This window comes from Procambarus clarkii, chromosome 68 (genome assembly GCF_040958095.1).
Source record: "Procambarus clarkii isolate CNS0578487 chromosome 68, FALCON_Pclarkii_2.0, whole genome shotgun sequence".
NCBI lineage: Eukaryota > Metazoa > Arthropoda > Malacostraca > Decapoda > Cambaridae > Procambarus > Procambarus clarkii.
Genome location: NC_091217.1, coordinates 2,824,610 through 2,841,512, shown reverse-complemented (window position 1 = coordinate 2,841,512; position 16,903 = coordinate 2,824,610). Strand labels below are relative to the sequence as shown.

At 38.2% G+C, this 16,903-nt stretch overlaps 2 protein-coding genes across 6 annotated transcripts; one reads left to right on the top strand and one right to left on the bottom strand.

The window, feature by feature from the left end:
- The first annotated feature begins 443 nt into the window (after positions 1-443).
- LOC123774717 (uncharacterized) lies at positions 444-7,979 on the top strand. Of its 5 annotated transcripts, none has more exons than XM_045769242.2 (4): positions 444-527; positions 2,553-2,707; positions 5,501-5,615; positions 6,999-7,979. In XM_045769242.2, exons 2-4 carry the CDS (start codon positions 2,584-2,586, stop codon positions 7,213-7,215), a joined length of 456 nt encoding a protein of 151 aa, XP_045625198.1. In that variant the 5' UTR covers positions 444-527; positions 2,553-2,583; the 3' UTR covers positions 7,216-7,979. The 5 variants fall into 5 exon arrangements, with proteins under 5 accessions (XP_045625198.1, XP_045625200.1, XP_045625199.1 ...); XM_045769244.2 differs by having other exon boundaries at positions 449-469; XM_045769243.2 differs by having other exon boundaries at positions 485-627.
- Positions 7,980-10,670: 2,691 nt separating this feature from the next.
- Positions 10,671-16,840, bottom strand: QIL1 (MICOS complex subunit MIC13 homolog QIL1). The gene is made up of 3 exons (XM_045769248.2): positions 16,608-16,840; positions 13,351-13,492; positions 10,671-11,096 (listed from the first exon to the last, which is right to left on the bottom strand). The coding sequence occupies exons 1-3, from the start codon at positions 16,628-16,630 to the stop codon at positions 10,779-10,781; spliced, it is 483 nt and encodes a 160-aa protein (XP_045625204.2). The 5' UTR covers positions 16,631-16,840; the 3' UTR covers positions 10,671-10,778.
- Positions 16,841-16,903: the final 63 nt, after the last annotated feature.

Here is a 16,903-nt window from a genome sequence, read left to right as displayed (position 1 = left end):
TTTCAGATTTATTATGTGCAACTTTTGTCTCATGCCACCCACTCCAATCGAATATCGATTATATATATAAAATATATATAATAAGAAGAAGACTAACACACCATGCAAGTATGTCCACCATATATGTTGTGAGCGGGTGACACTAATCAATTGGGCGTTGAACATGTGCGCTGTTATTTGTGTTCGCTGATAATGTTCAAGAGAATAGTTATCTACAACTCAGGTTTCATATGCTTAGATTATGTAGTATTGAAAATAGCAAAATAAATATATAAATAACAACACTACTAAATCTATTACACATTGCTCATAGTCACATAAACATTTTACTTATAAAAGTTTGTTACTTTACAAATCTTTATAAAGAAATATGTCATTATATTAAATGTTTTCCCAATATGCTCTATTACATAATCTGGATTTAATATACTCTAATAGTCAAGATATTTTCCAGGTAACTTTTTTCAAGGTCGGTCCATGTGTCATACCCGTCTATGCAACAAAAAATAGGGACTAGTTTTTCAAAGGTTAGTTTATTAGAACTATAGACAGTACTTGTCCGCCAACATCTCCCAGCACTATGTGGCAGTCTTCCCGTTCTCGTGTTCTCTGCAGTCATCATACTTAGTAACAAACATTGATTCACGTTGAACATTGTTGCAAATATTTAGATCAACTTTAGAAAATGCTGGCTGGCTATGTGGTAGTGTAGGAAAGAAATGCAGTTGCTGTTTGTTATAACTGAATACGATTGCCTGGTGCAGTGTGTGAAGTGGACATCACTTAGTCAAGTTAAGGCCAGTTTGGTTGAGACTGCACTGGATGGGTGAACTACATGTACCAAGGGACACCTGGTTCAACCTTAATGGCGAGTGGACATTTGGACACCTTCACCATTTTGGGGCCACCAGGCTAATGGAATGCAGTATTGTGACTTTGGGGGGGAATCATAATACTGTGGCTTGGCATTCCTGTGCAGACATTCCTCTTCAACAGCTCACTTTTTGACGCCTAGCACCCTTATCACCTGGGGTTGCAGGGAAGTTGATAGATTTGATATGTTCCCAGTTTTAGGCTGGTTCTTCAAGCGAAGTCCAGCGCCAGCTTGGCCGAGAGGTGCCGGGAGTTGGTGGGTTTTGGTGGGCTCCTGGAACATACTCATGGGGTGTGATGGATGGCTGACTACTGCTCTGCTGGGGAGTCACTGGAAGACGCCAGTGAATTTTGTCTATTTGAGTTTTGAGTATTTGGGGGCGTTCGTGCCTTAGCCGTTTGACTTTGACTTAATTTGGCTATCCACTGGATGCCTGACGTATGTCATCTGGGGCCACTGGCTGTCGATTGACAGTCTTCCAGTTGGCTCTCTGCGTGGGGTGGCCACTGGCCCTCGTCTCCCCGGGGGACACCTGTGTCACCAAGCACCTGCAATGCAGTGCACTCATCTGCTGTAAGGTACAGCTGTTTTTATTTCTTCTAATCATATGGCCTCTGGGCTTAAGAGTTTTTTTAACAACATATAGAAATAGCAGGGTACATACAGACCTGTGCTGTTGCTGCCCCTAATTCTACAACAACATTTACCACAATACCCTTGGCTACAGGAACCTCGATATGCTTTTACATTGTGTTTAATATTTTTTAAGATGGGACTAAAGTGAGCTTAGATAGTTTAATCAACACTTCCATATAACCAGACAGATGGGCTCTGAAGCACAGTAATATTCAACAACATATATTCTCAATAAATTTTAGTAGTACAGTATTAAATAATTCATAAGAGGAAACTGTAGTTGACATGAGGACTTTGTTGAACAGATTGGAAAACGTTAATCCTGGCCACCTTCTACTTGTCCATCTGACATAATTGTGTATAAATGCTACAGTACTAGGATTGAATTTAAACAAAAACAGTTTCCTGTCTCTTATTCCCTAGACAAAAACAGTCTTGCATCATATGCTTCGGAGTTAATGTGTTTCCAGTTAAAATCTCCAAAGATAAATAATTTGGTATGGTCACAGTTTTTCTCTTTGGATTGTATCTTTTAGGATGGATATATAAACCCCCTGTCATTTGTTATTAAGCTCTTTCTCTATACAAGTATTTCTGTCAGAGGATTAAGTGCATCCATGACAACTAAGTTTTTAATTTTGCAGTACAATTTTTACAATTGCAACTTCTACATTATGTAGATTTCTTGTTGCCATCTCCACTACCCCTGATATTGTCATTCACCAGTATTATCACACTATCCCATTTTGCCTTTCTATCCTTTCTCCATATAGTATAGCCTTCTGTAAGTGCCACCATGTAAGTGCATTTCAAGGCTTTGAGAGTAGAAAATTTTTAAATTGATAACTTGAACAAATACTGTAGCTGTACCACAGTAACCACCTACTATCACCACCATCCTCATCCACCACAACATTTGGTTTGGGGACTCAATCCCATGCTAAAATATATTTTTTTTTATTTGAATAAGAATTTATTTTAAATACTGTACAGAATAGATGTTTTACAATACAGTACTACATATACATAATTTTCTTTTCAGGGCTTATCAGTAGAATATAAGTAAATACAATATGTTCCAGCGAATGTTTGGTCGTCGAAGATCTCCAGTTACAGTACAGTCTCCTGCTGATCCAGGAATTGAAGCTGCTGAAGAAAAAGCTGAAATTGTTAACAGTGATGGCTTTATAGTTGTAGGTTAGTAAGTGAACGTCATTGTATATTAGGTATGTGATTGATTCCATTTTTATGTACTACTACGTTTGGTGTTCTGTTTACCTGATTTAGTTATAAGTAGAGTGCTTTATGTTAAAAAATACATTACTATACAGTAGTAGTAGTAGTAGGCATCCTTCAGTCTCGGGAGACTATGGAGTTACGCCCTAGTTGTCAATCCTGGTGCAGCGTCTGGTGTGACTGATGAGGCCAATCCGAGAGTGGCAGTCCATCCCACACCGAGCACAAACGAAGTCCGATTCTGGTCTGTCTTCCTGGTTACCGGCTTTCCTTCTCTGTCTCTTTGCCTCCGATTCCTTGGCAAGTGACTCCTCGAACTTGGAGAGACCTCGTTGAACAGATTGCCTCCAGGCTGAACGGTCTGTAGCCAGTGTCTCCCATATAGCAAGATCGACGTCCATGGCTTTCAGGTCCCTTTTGCATACGTCTTTGTACCGTAGCAGGGGCTTGCCTACTGGACGCTTTCCCTGCCTCAGCTCTCCATACAGGAGATCCTTGGGGATCCTGCCGTCGCCCATTCGCACAACGTGCCCGAGCCAGCGCATTCGTCTATATGTAGTATAGACATATAGTTTGTATGTACTATACAGTACATACAAAGAAATACACATAAAGCTCTCAAATTAGGATTTTGCTAACTTGAATCTCCCTGGAAACTTGGCCAAAATCATGACTGAGTTATACTGTCCTTTACTGGGACTGAATCAGAATTAATTAATGATCGAGTTACTATTTGATTTGTACAAATATAATCTGTATATACAAAAAACAGTAAAACAATACATTAATGACATACATAATTGTAGTTTCCAAGGAGAGAGCTCTACTCTTGTTGTCCTACTTTCTTTATCAACTTTGTCAAATGCATTCTTAAAACTACTTAAAATTTCTGGGAGGGACCCCTTAGTGGCTCCTCAAGATTAATTCTGGTACCAGCAAGCCTCAGCCCAACACTGTATGCAGGCTCTTGATGCTGTACCCATATATATATCCTACTGGAAGCCAAGACCAGAATCTGGCTCACTCTTCAAGGCAAGGACAGCCAGAGAGCGGAGATCATCTACAACCCTGAGAAAAAACACCAGAAAACTTAGGCACAAGAAAACAAGCGACTGCTTGAAGGAAATTAGCTCTACTGCACTAGTTAAACAAAACAATCAAATGTTGCAGGGTAAATCCCCTGACTGTAATGTGCTTATATTACACATAAACCTGATCCTGTCACATCTCAAAAGAAGTGTCTTACAACCCACACCTTTCCTGCTACTCTAGTAATGTTGTCCAGAAATATGTACAACACTGACAGAAAACACTAAATTGTGATTTTATGATAATTTCAGCCCACTAGTACATGATGGCCTCATTTCTTAGTAGGTAATTAAAAACGATAGTAGAATTTGTTCATGAGTCAAGGGTAAATTCATTACATCCACATGTATTATATAAAGTCTCTTTCTGGTTGGCCTGGGTCCTGATAGGCAGGCTACATTCTTGGGGGTTTCGTGTCTTGTTCTTGGTGGCTTGCTGGGTTGGGCTCCCAGCCGGTATGTGTCAGCTGGCCAGGGTTCTGGTTCTTTCCCAGCTTGCCAGGTTCAGTTTCCTGGTGTCTTGGGAAAGTCCCAATTAGTTCCATCCTGGGTTCAGACTTGGATAGGCCTCATTTAGGACTCTTAGTTGGTTCTCTGTCCTTGCCTCCAGCAGCTTTTGCCCCACATGTAGCTTTGTTGTCGTTTGATATTTGATTGGCTCTGGCTGAGTTGCTGCTTGATCAAGTGTTGTGTGGGAGCATCAGCTTTGCCTACATTTTTTCTAATGAGCAGGGTTTGGCTCCAGACATTGTACCAGTTTCTCCGGTTTCACGACACTCCGGACTGGTAGGTTTGAGCCCTGCCGGCCCTTTCCTCAGCTCATGCTTCATTGGCTTTTCCCCTTTAGTTTTTTTTGGGGGGGTTGGTTATGTGGCACCATCCTGCATCTATCTCACTATGTTCTTATTATCATCTCAGCTTTGGGTTAGGGCTTTGTGATCAGTGATTATGGCCTGAACCAAGGGGAGTCACTTTAGTCCATTGCCCTGTGGAGCTGGGCACTAAAAGTAGCTCGACTTATGGATTTTCAGGGTATGGTTCTTTGCAGAGTTCATGTGTGGGATGTGTCCTTCATTCTTGTGGATGGATTATCTCGCTTTCACCCCATTTCCACTAAAGTGAACTTCGTCCTTCCATTAGCTTTGTGAGACTTACGGTTGCCACGAAGTGGACCTCTTTGCATCAGCCTGGAATTGGTGCCTTCCTTCCTATGTAGCTCCGTTCCCCAATGGTGAGGCTGTCGCTCTTGATACGTTTTGGTGGGACTGGTCAAGGTGAAGGTACATTTACCTTTTTCCCTGGTTCAGTTGTTGCTCTGGTTTCTGTCCAGTCTGGAGTCACACTTGGGGGTTTGGGTAGGGGGGTTTGATCCTTCTGGCTTCTTGATGGCTGATTCAGCCTTGGTTTCTGTCATTTCTCATCCAGTGTCCAAAGCCAGGTTTTTTCTCTTGGCTTCATCAATTTCAGCAGTTTAACCCAGTGATGTATTTTGCTGGTTTGGCTTTCTCTTCACATGTCTAGGTGTTTTACATGTGTCTATTCCCATTTGTCACCAGATATTCACAAATTTGGTGACAGATATATATATTCTTTTAATGTATTTGTGAAAAATAAGATTTGCTTTCCAGTATGTAAGATACTAATTTGGGATTTCTTAATGTTTCAGATAACACCAGTATTAGTTCCATATATGATCCCCCACCAGGATACACTGTAGGGGGTGCCAATGCCTTTCTTCCATATGGTATAGATCCAAAAGCAAGTGAAAGCAGTTTACAGAGGTAATATTAATACTGTAGTTACACTTAATTAGTATTACAATATATATTTTACTTTGAGGATTTTGTGTATAATGGCATAAAGCAGTACAACTGATGACTAGATCAAATATATAGATTACAGTATTTTCATTTATGGTGTAACTATTCACTAAGACGTCTCCCACTGGGCATTGGTCTCCATCTTCTTTTGGATTTTGCTTCTGTCATTCACGTGCCACATCTATCTCGAAATGGGGTGGCGAATGGAAGAACAGTTAATGTTCTTATAGTCTGTTTCTCTCCTTGCCATGTGTTTCAGTGGAATGGAAGATAGGCAGGTCCTCCTTCCTCTGGCATTATGATTCTTCAGGTGGGTTGTTTGCCTCTGCATGTTTCTGACAACTTCCAGTCTGTTGGGCACTTTTTCTGAATTGTGTATCATTTGCATATTATCTTTCTCAGGGCCTTTTATTGGTGGTTCAGACCAGCTGGCTGTTTGTCCTCAATCTGAGCAGTTGTTGCGTGGTTGTTTGCTACAATGACAGCTTTTTTTCATCATTTTGTTCATAACTGACATTCAAGCTTATGGCTTCTGGTGGTCTTCCTGATTTTGGCCTCTTATTACTTTGTTTGATGACTTTCGCTCTCACTGTACTTGTGTGCACTTAGGGTGTTTGACACGTCACTGATAGTCTTTGCTTCAGTCCCTCCTTTCCTGCCATTCTTCTCCTATTCCACATTTTCTGTTTACAGAAAAACTGGCATCCTTTTCCTAAACACTGCTGTAAAGAAGCTTGGGGAGCTACTAAGCAGTCCCCCTCCCAGAAATCAATCATTAAATATAATCAAATAACCTCTTCTAGTGAACCCCCAGTAGTTTTCGCTCTTCTTCGAAAGGTGGGTTTACTGATATTCCTGTTGACCTGGGCTACCATCTGGTGGCAGTTGTTGCATTTAATATTAAATATTTATCATGCATAAATGATATTTGTTTTCTTTCCCCTTGGGTGCCTTATTTCTTTCAAGTGAGCATTTCCAAGTTTTATGATTGATTTCTAAACCTCTTACTTTCCTCGTATTTTAGAATGAGCTAGATTTTGGTCCTGGATTGAGGTAGACAATCGACTGTTCTCAGAGGCCTGATGAGTTGTGTTTAAGCTTGATGGAATCAGTTAAGCTCGGGAAGCTAATGGGAACCTGCCAGAAAGTGGCATATCATTAGTCAATGCTTCATTTTGTTTTCCCTGCAGGTTTATGCCTTCCCACTCAATGAAAGTGGGAATGTGGTAATTATAATGTACACTTCCATTTGTTCTAACCTAACTTAACAAGTTTTACTAAATTGGTTGATAAAAAAAAAAAATAGCTCCCATGACCATTTACCTTCAACTTTATTTATTGCAGATCTACAAGTGTTGAAGTTCAGAGTGCCATTGATGGGATCCCTTTTAAGCTGGGGCCAAAAGTCCTCCTGGAGGGACACGTGCAATCACATGACATTAGCTTTGTCACACACATGTTATCAAAAATAAATTCCTTCAACTTGGATGACTATGAATATAACTTTGAACTAGAGAGGAGTATTTTACAAGAATTTAATAGTACTGAACAGGCAGGTTAAGAATAAACAATTGAATCTAAATGTTGTTGCATATTTTATTGCCAGACTGAGCTTGTTGCTTATTAACTGGTAAAAGATCAGTTTCTGTAACTAGTCTGACACAGCATTTTAGTTTTTGTTTGCAATGTTATACAATTTTATGTATATGTATATATATATATATACACTGTATAGTTGATCATGAAATATTTGAGAATAGTCATTGTGTAAAAATAGATATTTATTTTAAAATATGGTAAAGAGCATTAACAAATTATATTGTATTGTGATTAAGGATTTTACTATTTTCTGTTTATAACAAAAATATTTGTACTGTAGATAGATATCATGTGTACTGCATTGATTATACTCAGCTCAAAAGCTACACTTCTTTTTATACATAAAAATTTATATTGACTGTAATCTTAATTATATACTGTATCAACAAGGTTGTAAATAAAGTTATGATTGTAGGCTTGTGGCTCTGCATTATTTGTTTAGTCTTTTGGGAAGTGCTTAGATTGCATCGCTGTTTTCTGTCAAGAAGTACGCTTGTCACATAAAAATATAATTGCTCCTTCCACTGATATGTCACAGAAATACTGTAGGCTTACTAACAATATAAATATACTGTCAAGATCACCATATAAATTATTTCACCAACATTATAGTTTCCACCGAGTTATAATGAATGCCTGAGGATGAGCTTGTGATGCATGTATATTTCTTGATATTTTTTTTAATTTGTACTGAAAGTTGTAAAATATATTATATTGGATAAATCACTGTAGTATATTATTACATTGGCCAACTTGTATAAAAATCTGTAATTCAAATTCTGTATAGTATACGTAAGAACATGACAACATAAGAAGTGAGTCACCATAGTGGATCTATTGACCCAATCTGGATGGTGCCTATATTTTATCTAACTTTTTTTTTCTTATGTATCAAGTCTATTTTTATAGTTAGCCTTAGTTACATTAACTGGCAACCTATTCTACTCAACTGCCATCATGTTGCCAAACCTTTACTTCCTTATAGTCTTCTTAAACCTAAACTTCTCCAATTTATAGCCATCATTATGAGTTCTGACTTGGTCTGATATTTTCAAGACTATTCGTAACTTCTCTGTTGATACATGTCATCCACTTGAAGAGCTTGGTCACATCTTTAGGAAATACAGATCAAGATCCCTTAACCTCTCCTCGCAGGGAATGTCCCGAATACCAGGGTTCAATCTGGTCATCGTACATTGGATTTTCTCTAGTGAATTGATGTCCAATCTTTAATAATGACCAAAATGGGGATCACTGCATTACAATGGAACCACTGCATTTTCAGGGTGGTTACCTCCGTAACCATCCCGAAAGCAAGCTGGAACAGCTCTGCCAACAGTACATGAGAAGAGGCGACAGTAATTGACAAAAGACACAGAGCAAGAACAGCCAAGAAAGGATTGAACTATTCACTTGGAAACTGAAGAACAATGACAAAGGGCCAGGAAAAGTGGAATATGAGAGTTGGGCTCAGTAGTGGTTTTCCAGGATGTGACCCCCTCTATAAATTTAGGGTATGATATACTGTACTAGTTTTATTATACACAATATGTATTGAAATGAAGAAATACCATCATTCACCTCTATCAAAGGATTGAAGAAACTTTTTTTTTCATCAGTTAAACCTAAGAATTCAAGAATGCATAGACATGTATATATTTCACAAATCATAGCAGGCAGACTTAGTGATAGGCTTATCCTTTGGTTTAATATAGAGCATCACATTACATGATTATAATCAGTTATATTTGACTGACAGGATCAAAAGCCTTTTAATAATGTTAACATAGGTGGAGACCACTGGATTGACAAACACTGTACTGTTAGTATACCTTCTACGAGGCCAGTAATTTCATTGATTTAAGAGTAAACATTTCAGGTTGTCTTTGTAGCTGGAAAGTATTTGATCCTCCAGCAGGTTCCTAAGACCTAACCATTTACCCATGATTACCTGTTGATGATTTGGGTATCAGTGTCACCATGCAAGTAAACCAACCATAATCCAATCATGAAGCACAGCCAGGTTACTACTTAAGGAGCTGCAGATTACTTTGTTCAGAAATCTTATCATAAACAAATGATAGTATAGGAGCTTAAGAGAAATATATATACTGAACAATAAACTATAAGGACAATTACCTCAAGATATATATTCCCTACAACACACATTTTTCTTATGAAATGATAAAGCTATCCATTTCATTATGTATGAGTTCATTTTGTTTAATTTAAGTTAAAACTACCATAGATATATGACCGAACCTACCCTACCTAACCTATCTTAACCAATCCTAAACTAATATAACTTAGTCAATAAATTATGTTCCTAGTATAATATAATAATAAAAATTCAAATAAACCAATTGGAAACAATTTATGGAAAATAAAGAAAATTACTTAGCCTATTAAGTAAATTGGGCCTTGCATAGTAGGCCAAGAAGTGCATTAATAGCTCTCTTGAGCTAAGTGCTGGTCCGGTAATGTCTTAAGGAGACCCACCCGTGTCTACCAGAAGCAAAGACCAGAATCTGGCTCTCTGAGGCAAGGGTAGCTTGGGGGAGAGTATTTGTGTAACAAGAGTGGGCAATTGTTTTTAGAGGAAGGCAAATAGTAGTGCTGTATATATAATATTATAATTACTGGCAAGGCTGCTAGAGATAAAAAAGGAGCAATAACTTTGCTATCATATTTGCTAAAATAAAGCTCTGAGCAAGCATTTAATATGGAATATTGATGAGGGCTTAGAAATTTTTCAGGAGTGAGCTTACAACACTTAAGACATATGGAAAAATATTTTAGAATTGTATTACAGTATACTACTGAAAATTAACAAATTTTAGTTTTTCAAAGATTACAAAACTCCTCCAGAAAAATGTCAACCCGGAGCTGACAGAATCTATCAAGCCACCACAACTTCCACAGTATTTCCTAGTTTTACATTTGCATGACCTTCTAGCAGTAAATAAACTTTTATGTCATCAATCAGCATCACTACCAGTAAGCTGGGCAATTCCAGCATTCAAGGTAAATAAAAAAAGTGTTTGTCTTCACGTAATTTTTTTAAAATAAGTTCCTAATCCTGATAAATCTTGTTGACCCAGTAACCTAACTAATTTACATCAATGAACATTTCAGAAATACATTTCCAATGACTGAGCAAGTTACTTGTAAACAGTTCTCAGTAGCACACTTTGTTCAGATTGAAGATTCCCTGTGCTAGTCTTCATTCATGTATATGGTTAAATGCATAACATGTAAGTTTTAAGAAGAATTAACTAGTAGGAATATTCACTCAATGTTTGCAGCCATTTTCAAAATGAAGCAAAAGGAATCGGTTAACTACTGTACAGTATTTATGTAATCTGGCAAGACATGAGATGCACTAGTTAAACTGGCAAAGGTATATTGAAATAAACAAGGAGTTAAATTATTTATTAAGGACTATTTACAAAATTTGTGAAACAGCACATAAATTATTAAATTCATTTCAACCATTTGTATTGTTAACAGAACCAAAAATTATATTTACTTTCCATCTGTGTGTACTTTAACTACTGCAAGTGGCAAGTCCACTGATTCATGTGGAATACTAGATGCTACATTCTCCTCTGGTAAATCTGTCTTTGGATGACTCTCTTCTAATTTTGCTCCATCTCTTTTGTGATGTTCTTCACTTTGTTTGGCAGAGACTGGTGGAGAGGAGGCAAAATCTACGATGGAATCCTTAATACCAACAACTTTAGTTGGAAGGTTGGCAATAAAGTCAAACGTATAAAAGACTCCAGTATTCCAATAACTTCGGAAGTTTACATTAACATCATCTTTCTTCGGTAAGTGTAAGTACTGTAAATAAAAAAGAATATGGCTAATAATTCTGCACCAACAGAAATGTAATTTGAGGTTAAGTTAGCATATTACAAATGCATATAGTGGTGGTTGGTCATAATTTCAAGTACTGTACAGTTTGTAATTCTTAAAAAAATTGAAAAAGGAGAAAACAAAAAGGTTATGTAAAAGCAAGTTTCAATTTTCTTAGAAGGACAAGAGTACAGTATGCAGATAGGCCAATGAAATTGAAATGAAACAGCAGTCTGGAAAAAGTAATATTTAAAAGGAAAGGAAGAGCCCTACAAACTGTAGGAAACAGCAGAATTAATTATTTATAGTTACATAATGATGTGGAAAAAATAAACAACATATTACATCTAATTATCAAAAACATTAAATTAATTATGCTGAATTTCCAAAAAGCATTTACAGTACATATTACATATGCTAACTATTATTTGCTCATGTAAAAGTGATTAACCCTTAAGGTGGGTATCCATAGGCCACCATATCTCAAGATACAAAGTCTTTTAATTTTAAAGAAGCAAAGGTGTGATAAGAAGAGTGTAATTTTAATGTGTTTTGAATATAATTTTAACATGATATGAATATAATTTTAATGTGGTTTTAATGCTACTGTACTGTATATTCAATGTTAAATACAAAGATATACTGTAAATAATGTGCAGCTTTATTTATACCTTATTATACTACTCGCTAAGCTATCCCTATCTTATATGGTATCTGTGCATGGGGTTCAACCACAGCAAATTACCTCAAGCCCATCATCACCTAGCAAAAATCTGCTATCAGAACTATAACAAACTCTGTCTTTAGACAACAAACAGCCCCTCTGTTTAAATCCCTAAACTAAACTCATATGCTAAACACACCCAATCCACATACACGTATTCTCTTGTGCTATTTACACGTACATGCGTGCCACGGCATCTGTGTCCGGGGCGCGTTTCACGTTGAGCCGGTTCTGTTCTTCCCGGTTCGCGGGTGACAGTGTCCCGGGTTGTCAGCCGTGTTTTTGTGGCTAACCTGCCTGTGTTCTTCCCCCATGCCCGTGGCATTCGTGGCTTCGTGGCTTCGCTGCTCTCGCTGCCGTCTGAGCGACGTGTCCTTGCTGTCATTCAGGCATGGATCTTTGGTGTTCGTACTGGGGCCTTGCTGCTTGTTGCTCTCATGTTCTTCCCGGGCCCTTTCGGGGCTGTGGCGCCTTGGGTTGGCGTTTGCTGTCGGTTGTCTTGCTTCCGTGGGGGGTGCGTGGTGTCCGCCTCCCAGTTCCGTCTCTTTGACCTTTCTCTGTGGGTAGTTAGCTCTGGGGAGCCGATGGGGCTCCCCCTAGAAAACCAGCGTTGAATGTAATGAAACGCCATTTTCTGGGCGAGACCCGGAGGCTCCCCAACAACCCTCCCTCCCTCCGGTTGGCGGTTTTTCGTGTGTTTTGACATCCAGCCTCAGAACTGATGGGTGGATAGCCAGCGTGGGAGGTCTGAGGCTCCCCCTTCCCCCTCCCGGGGAGGGGGGAGCTGCGCAGACAGCGGCGCGGTGACGTGTGACATCATACTAGTTTGCTTGTTTTCTGTTGAGGAGTTCTATCCATTAATTCGGCTTTAGGTAGCAATTTTAACCAGAATAGGGATTTGTTTTGGAATGCTTACCTTTCTGGATGCTTAACCCGGTCGATGGCAGGCAGAATGCTTCCAACCACACGGGGTTTCTATAAGCCATTGCTCCCCTTGCCTCTCTGAGGGGGACAGGTTCTGGCCGTGGTCCCCGGTAGGCCCTAGAACTCCATACACATGACTGATGCCAAAGTCTGACATTAGCATATCAGCCTGGTAAAGCTCCGGGGAGCCTCCGGGTCTCGCCCAGAAAATGCCGTTTCATTACATTCAACACTGATTTTATTAGGCTCGATAATAAAATTTACTTGTGCTTCTGTCTGTTCATGTTGTCTTTCTAATTTATAAATGTACACTGTATATTATTGTACTTGTTACAACTTTCAACCTTGCTGAACTCTTTTTTAATTTCTTTGTTAAAGTAGCAACTTGTTTTTACATATGGACTCGGTGAAAAGGGCCTAACAAATACAATTTGATGAAAACACTAAATTCTAAGAAACTTTAATTTCAAATCCAATATGTGAATACTGTACCTGTAGAGTTTAAAAAAAATTTAAATTTCATCTACATAATTTTGTTTGAAATATAGTAGTTAATTTGCTATAACATTTGTAAATACAAAATTAGCATACCTTTTCAGATACACTCTTGGTTCCTGGCATGATGTCATAGAGTCTGTCATATACAGCAGCAGCCCGATGACCATCACCCCATATACCTTGATCCACTGTCACATAAACTACACCACCACCAATGCCAACCTTCGTGGCAAACCTAAAACAGAAAAATAAAACAAGAATTATTGCCTATAAAAGGTGGAAAACATTTAGGATGTTTAAATTGACAGATGTCACCAAAGTAAAATACATCTTTCACTTTACATTGCTGATTAAATTACAAAACATTACTAGAGTAAGGTCAGAAGACTTTGGGAACTTCTGTACTTGGTATTTGGGAACCAAATACTGTACTTCAGATTAAGTACAGTATTTGGTATCTGGACAATTTTACTGTTTATAGTATAATTTAGTTTGTAATTTTACCCTGTACAGTATAATTTGTTTATCTTGAAAGAACATTTAAACCTAATTTAACTATATTAGCCTATTGCAATCCTACAATATATTTTACCCTAATTATTTCTTTGATTTTATAAAGGTACAGTATATCTAACACTATTTACTTGTAAAAATAAAAAAAAACACAAAAAACAGTTTTACACATTAGAAAACCAAGCTATGCGAGAGATATCAATTTATGGTTTGACTGTACTGTATTCTCATTGTTTAGTTAGGCTGGGTTAGCAAACAAAGTCACAACACCTAGGATGAGTTGGATAAATACATAAATAAATCGGTATATCACAGTAGCTGTTTTATCCATAGATTTCCATTTTATATATCCTAATTTAATTTAAGCTACCTGCTTAAAATAACACTTGAGAATATGCTATACACATTCCTAACATTGAGGGGTCTCGGTAGTACATTTGGGTTCGTTCTCAACTCCCAATCAAGAATTCCGGGTTCGAATCCCAGACAGGACAGAAAGGACAGGTCAGTTTTAAGTTTTAGTCTTAGTTTTTTCCCACATCTTGCCCGAAATGCTGTGCATATTAGTGGCTTTAGGCATAGTATGTACTAGTTCTATCTAGAAAACCAACATTCTTTTTGTAACTTATTTTGAATGTACTGTACTGTACTGTACTGTACTTTTACCTGAATAAATATTATTATTATTTCTACAGTACAGTATATAAATGGTTTGGCACATTTCCTATCACTTAATGCTCCTGTTCACCTAGCATTAAGTAGGTACTCAAGAGGTAGTCAACTTGTTGTGGGGTTGCATCCTGGGAAGGTCAGTAATTTGACCTGGGGATGTGGACCACGATATAAGCCTGACGTAAATGAATACACTTTGGCTGCCTGTCCCCCGACAATGAATTATTATTTATTAATTTTTTTATATATACAAGAGTATTTACATTCTTGTACAGCCAAGTAAGTAAGTAAGAAGACGAGAGAGATATCAAATAATATACACCTGGAAGATACTGGAGGGCCAAGTACCAAATCTACACAGTAAAATAACAACGTACTGGAGTGAACGACATGGAAGAAAATGTAGAATAGAACCAATGAAGAGCAGAGGTGCCATAGGCACAATCAGAGAACACTGTATAAACATCAGAGGTCCGCGGTTGTTCAACGTCCTCCCAGCAAGCATAAGAAATATTGCCGGAACAACCGTGGACATTTTCAAGAGGAAACTAGATTTATTCCTCCAAGGAGTGCCGGACCAACCGGGCTGTGGTGGGTATGTGGGCCTGCGGGCCGCTCCAAGCAACAGCCTGGTGGACCAAACTCTCACAAGTCGAGCCTGGCCTCGGGCCGGGCTTGGGGAGTAGAAGAACTCCCAGAACCCCATCAACCAGGTATCAACCAGGTATCAGCCACTAGCACGCATAGCATTACGGGCAAGTCCTTAATCCTATGTTCCCCGGAATATGACCCACTAAATCATTTAACAACCAGGTACCCATTTTACTATTGGGTAAACAGAGGCTACAATTAAGGATTGATGCCCAGTAAATCCTTCCCGGTCAGTATATGAACCCAGGACAAACCATTCACGAAACGCCAGACGAGTGTCTTACCACTACACCACAAGGACTGTTATATTACAGGTTAGGTTAGGGTTGAAAATCTGCATACAAACTGTTTAATAATGACCTTTACCTGAGGGCCACCACCACATCAGTGGCCCTCAAATGAAGACAGGAAGACAGTGGTTTGTCAAAAGGTCCCAAATTTTTTCTCATGAAAAAAATCCAGCTGGCATTTGAACAGTAATGTTCTGGCTTTTATGGCTTTGGCAGGAAAGTGGTGTCCCTGTGTTAATAACCCTTTGGGTGAAAAAGCATATCCTGTTTTCTGTCCTACATTGTGACTTGTTGAGCTTGAAGCTGTTGTGCCTTCTGTAACATTTGGCCTATTAAAAAAATGGTCTGGATCAATAGCCTCCAAATTGTTCAGTATTTTAAGTTTCAATGAGATCAGCTGTCATATATGGTTTTCAGTTATGTTAGTCCTCAACCGTTCCTGGTGTGAGTTGACTTAGTTCTGGGATGATTTCTGTCGCCCAGTGTTGAACTTTCTCCAAAGCAGATTTGTTGTTGTAATTACCTAAGTGTAGTTACAGGATGAGAGCTACGCTCATGGTGTCCCGTCTCCCCAGCACTCTTTGTCATATAACATGAAATATGAAACATATATTATGTTATTTGTGAAGATGTTATTCATGCTTGGATACAGAAGTCAAAATTGGTGCACAGCAGAGATAGCAATTTAAGCAATAACAGAATTGCTATGTACAAATTGCTATTGCCAGGACTGACAAATCATTCAAATTAAACATGAGTGAAACAATCTGACAGCATTATACTGTTAGTAATATACCCAACATATTCATTATTCTCAGATATTGAGAAGTATATTAGAAGTAAATCAGGTATGAATAGAAGTACAGTACTGTATAGTTCTTATGGTTAATTTGCTAGCAACAAAAAATAATCTTCCGAATTAACCATATTTTCTTAAGAGATTTAAGGCATATTTTCTTAAACCAAATACGATTTATCTGCATACGAGGGAATAGTCCGTCTTAATCATTCTCTATCATTCTTTTCAACAATGTAAGAAGACTTGTATGAATAAATAAAAATAAATAAATCACCATCGGCCTAACCTAATCTAAAGAGGCAATACAGTACTACAACTTCGCAAGACAAATGGTAGAAGTGTCACTAATAAAGAGTAGGAAGCGAACCCCCTTCACTTTGATACAATATACACACAAACATATGTCATAAAAGGCCGCTTCTTACCAGGCAGCTTTCAAAATCTTCATTTTGACATAGATGAGCTGGTAGCGAGAGTGTGACCGGCGCCTGCTCCGTCCCGGCTCCCTCCTCACACACTAACCTCACACGCTTTTCCACCCTCTTGTCAAAACACACCAATATAAATTATATTTCAATTATTACACACTGAAATAGCTCTATAAGAGATGAAATGTTCAAGTTTTACATATAAAATCTAGACAAATTGTTATTGTTTAGCTATAAGCTTATATACGCCAACAAAAACTCCTAAAAAACAAAACTCTTGCAAATAATACTAT

Excerpts from the sequence above, each read along its gene's own strand:
- LOC123774717 (XM_045769242.2), top strand. The coding sequence starts at position 2,584 with ATGTTCCAGCGAATGTTTGGTCGTCGAAGATCTCCAGTTACAGTACAG. Across the intron at positions 2,708-5,500 it reads TGATGGCTTTATAGTTGTAG|ATAACACCAGTATTAGTTCC; the intron begins GTTAGTAAGTGA and ends TTAATGTTTCAG. Across the intron at positions 5,616-6,998 it reads AGTGAAAGCAGTTTACAGAG|ATCTACAAGTGTTGAAGTTC; the intron begins GTAATATTAATA and ends TATTTATTGCAG.
- QIL1 (XM_045769248.2), bottom strand. The coding sequence starts at position 16,630 with ATGAAGATTTTGAAAGCTGCCTG. Across the intron at positions 13,493-16,607 it reads AAGATTTTGAAAGCTGCCTG|GTTTGCCACGAAGGTTGGCA; the intron begins GTAAGAAGCGGC and ends TTTCTGTTTTAG. Across the intron at positions 11,097-13,350 it reads CCAAGAGTGTATCTGAAAAG|TACTTACACTTACCGAAGAA; the intron begins GTATGCTAATTT and ends TTTTATTTACAG.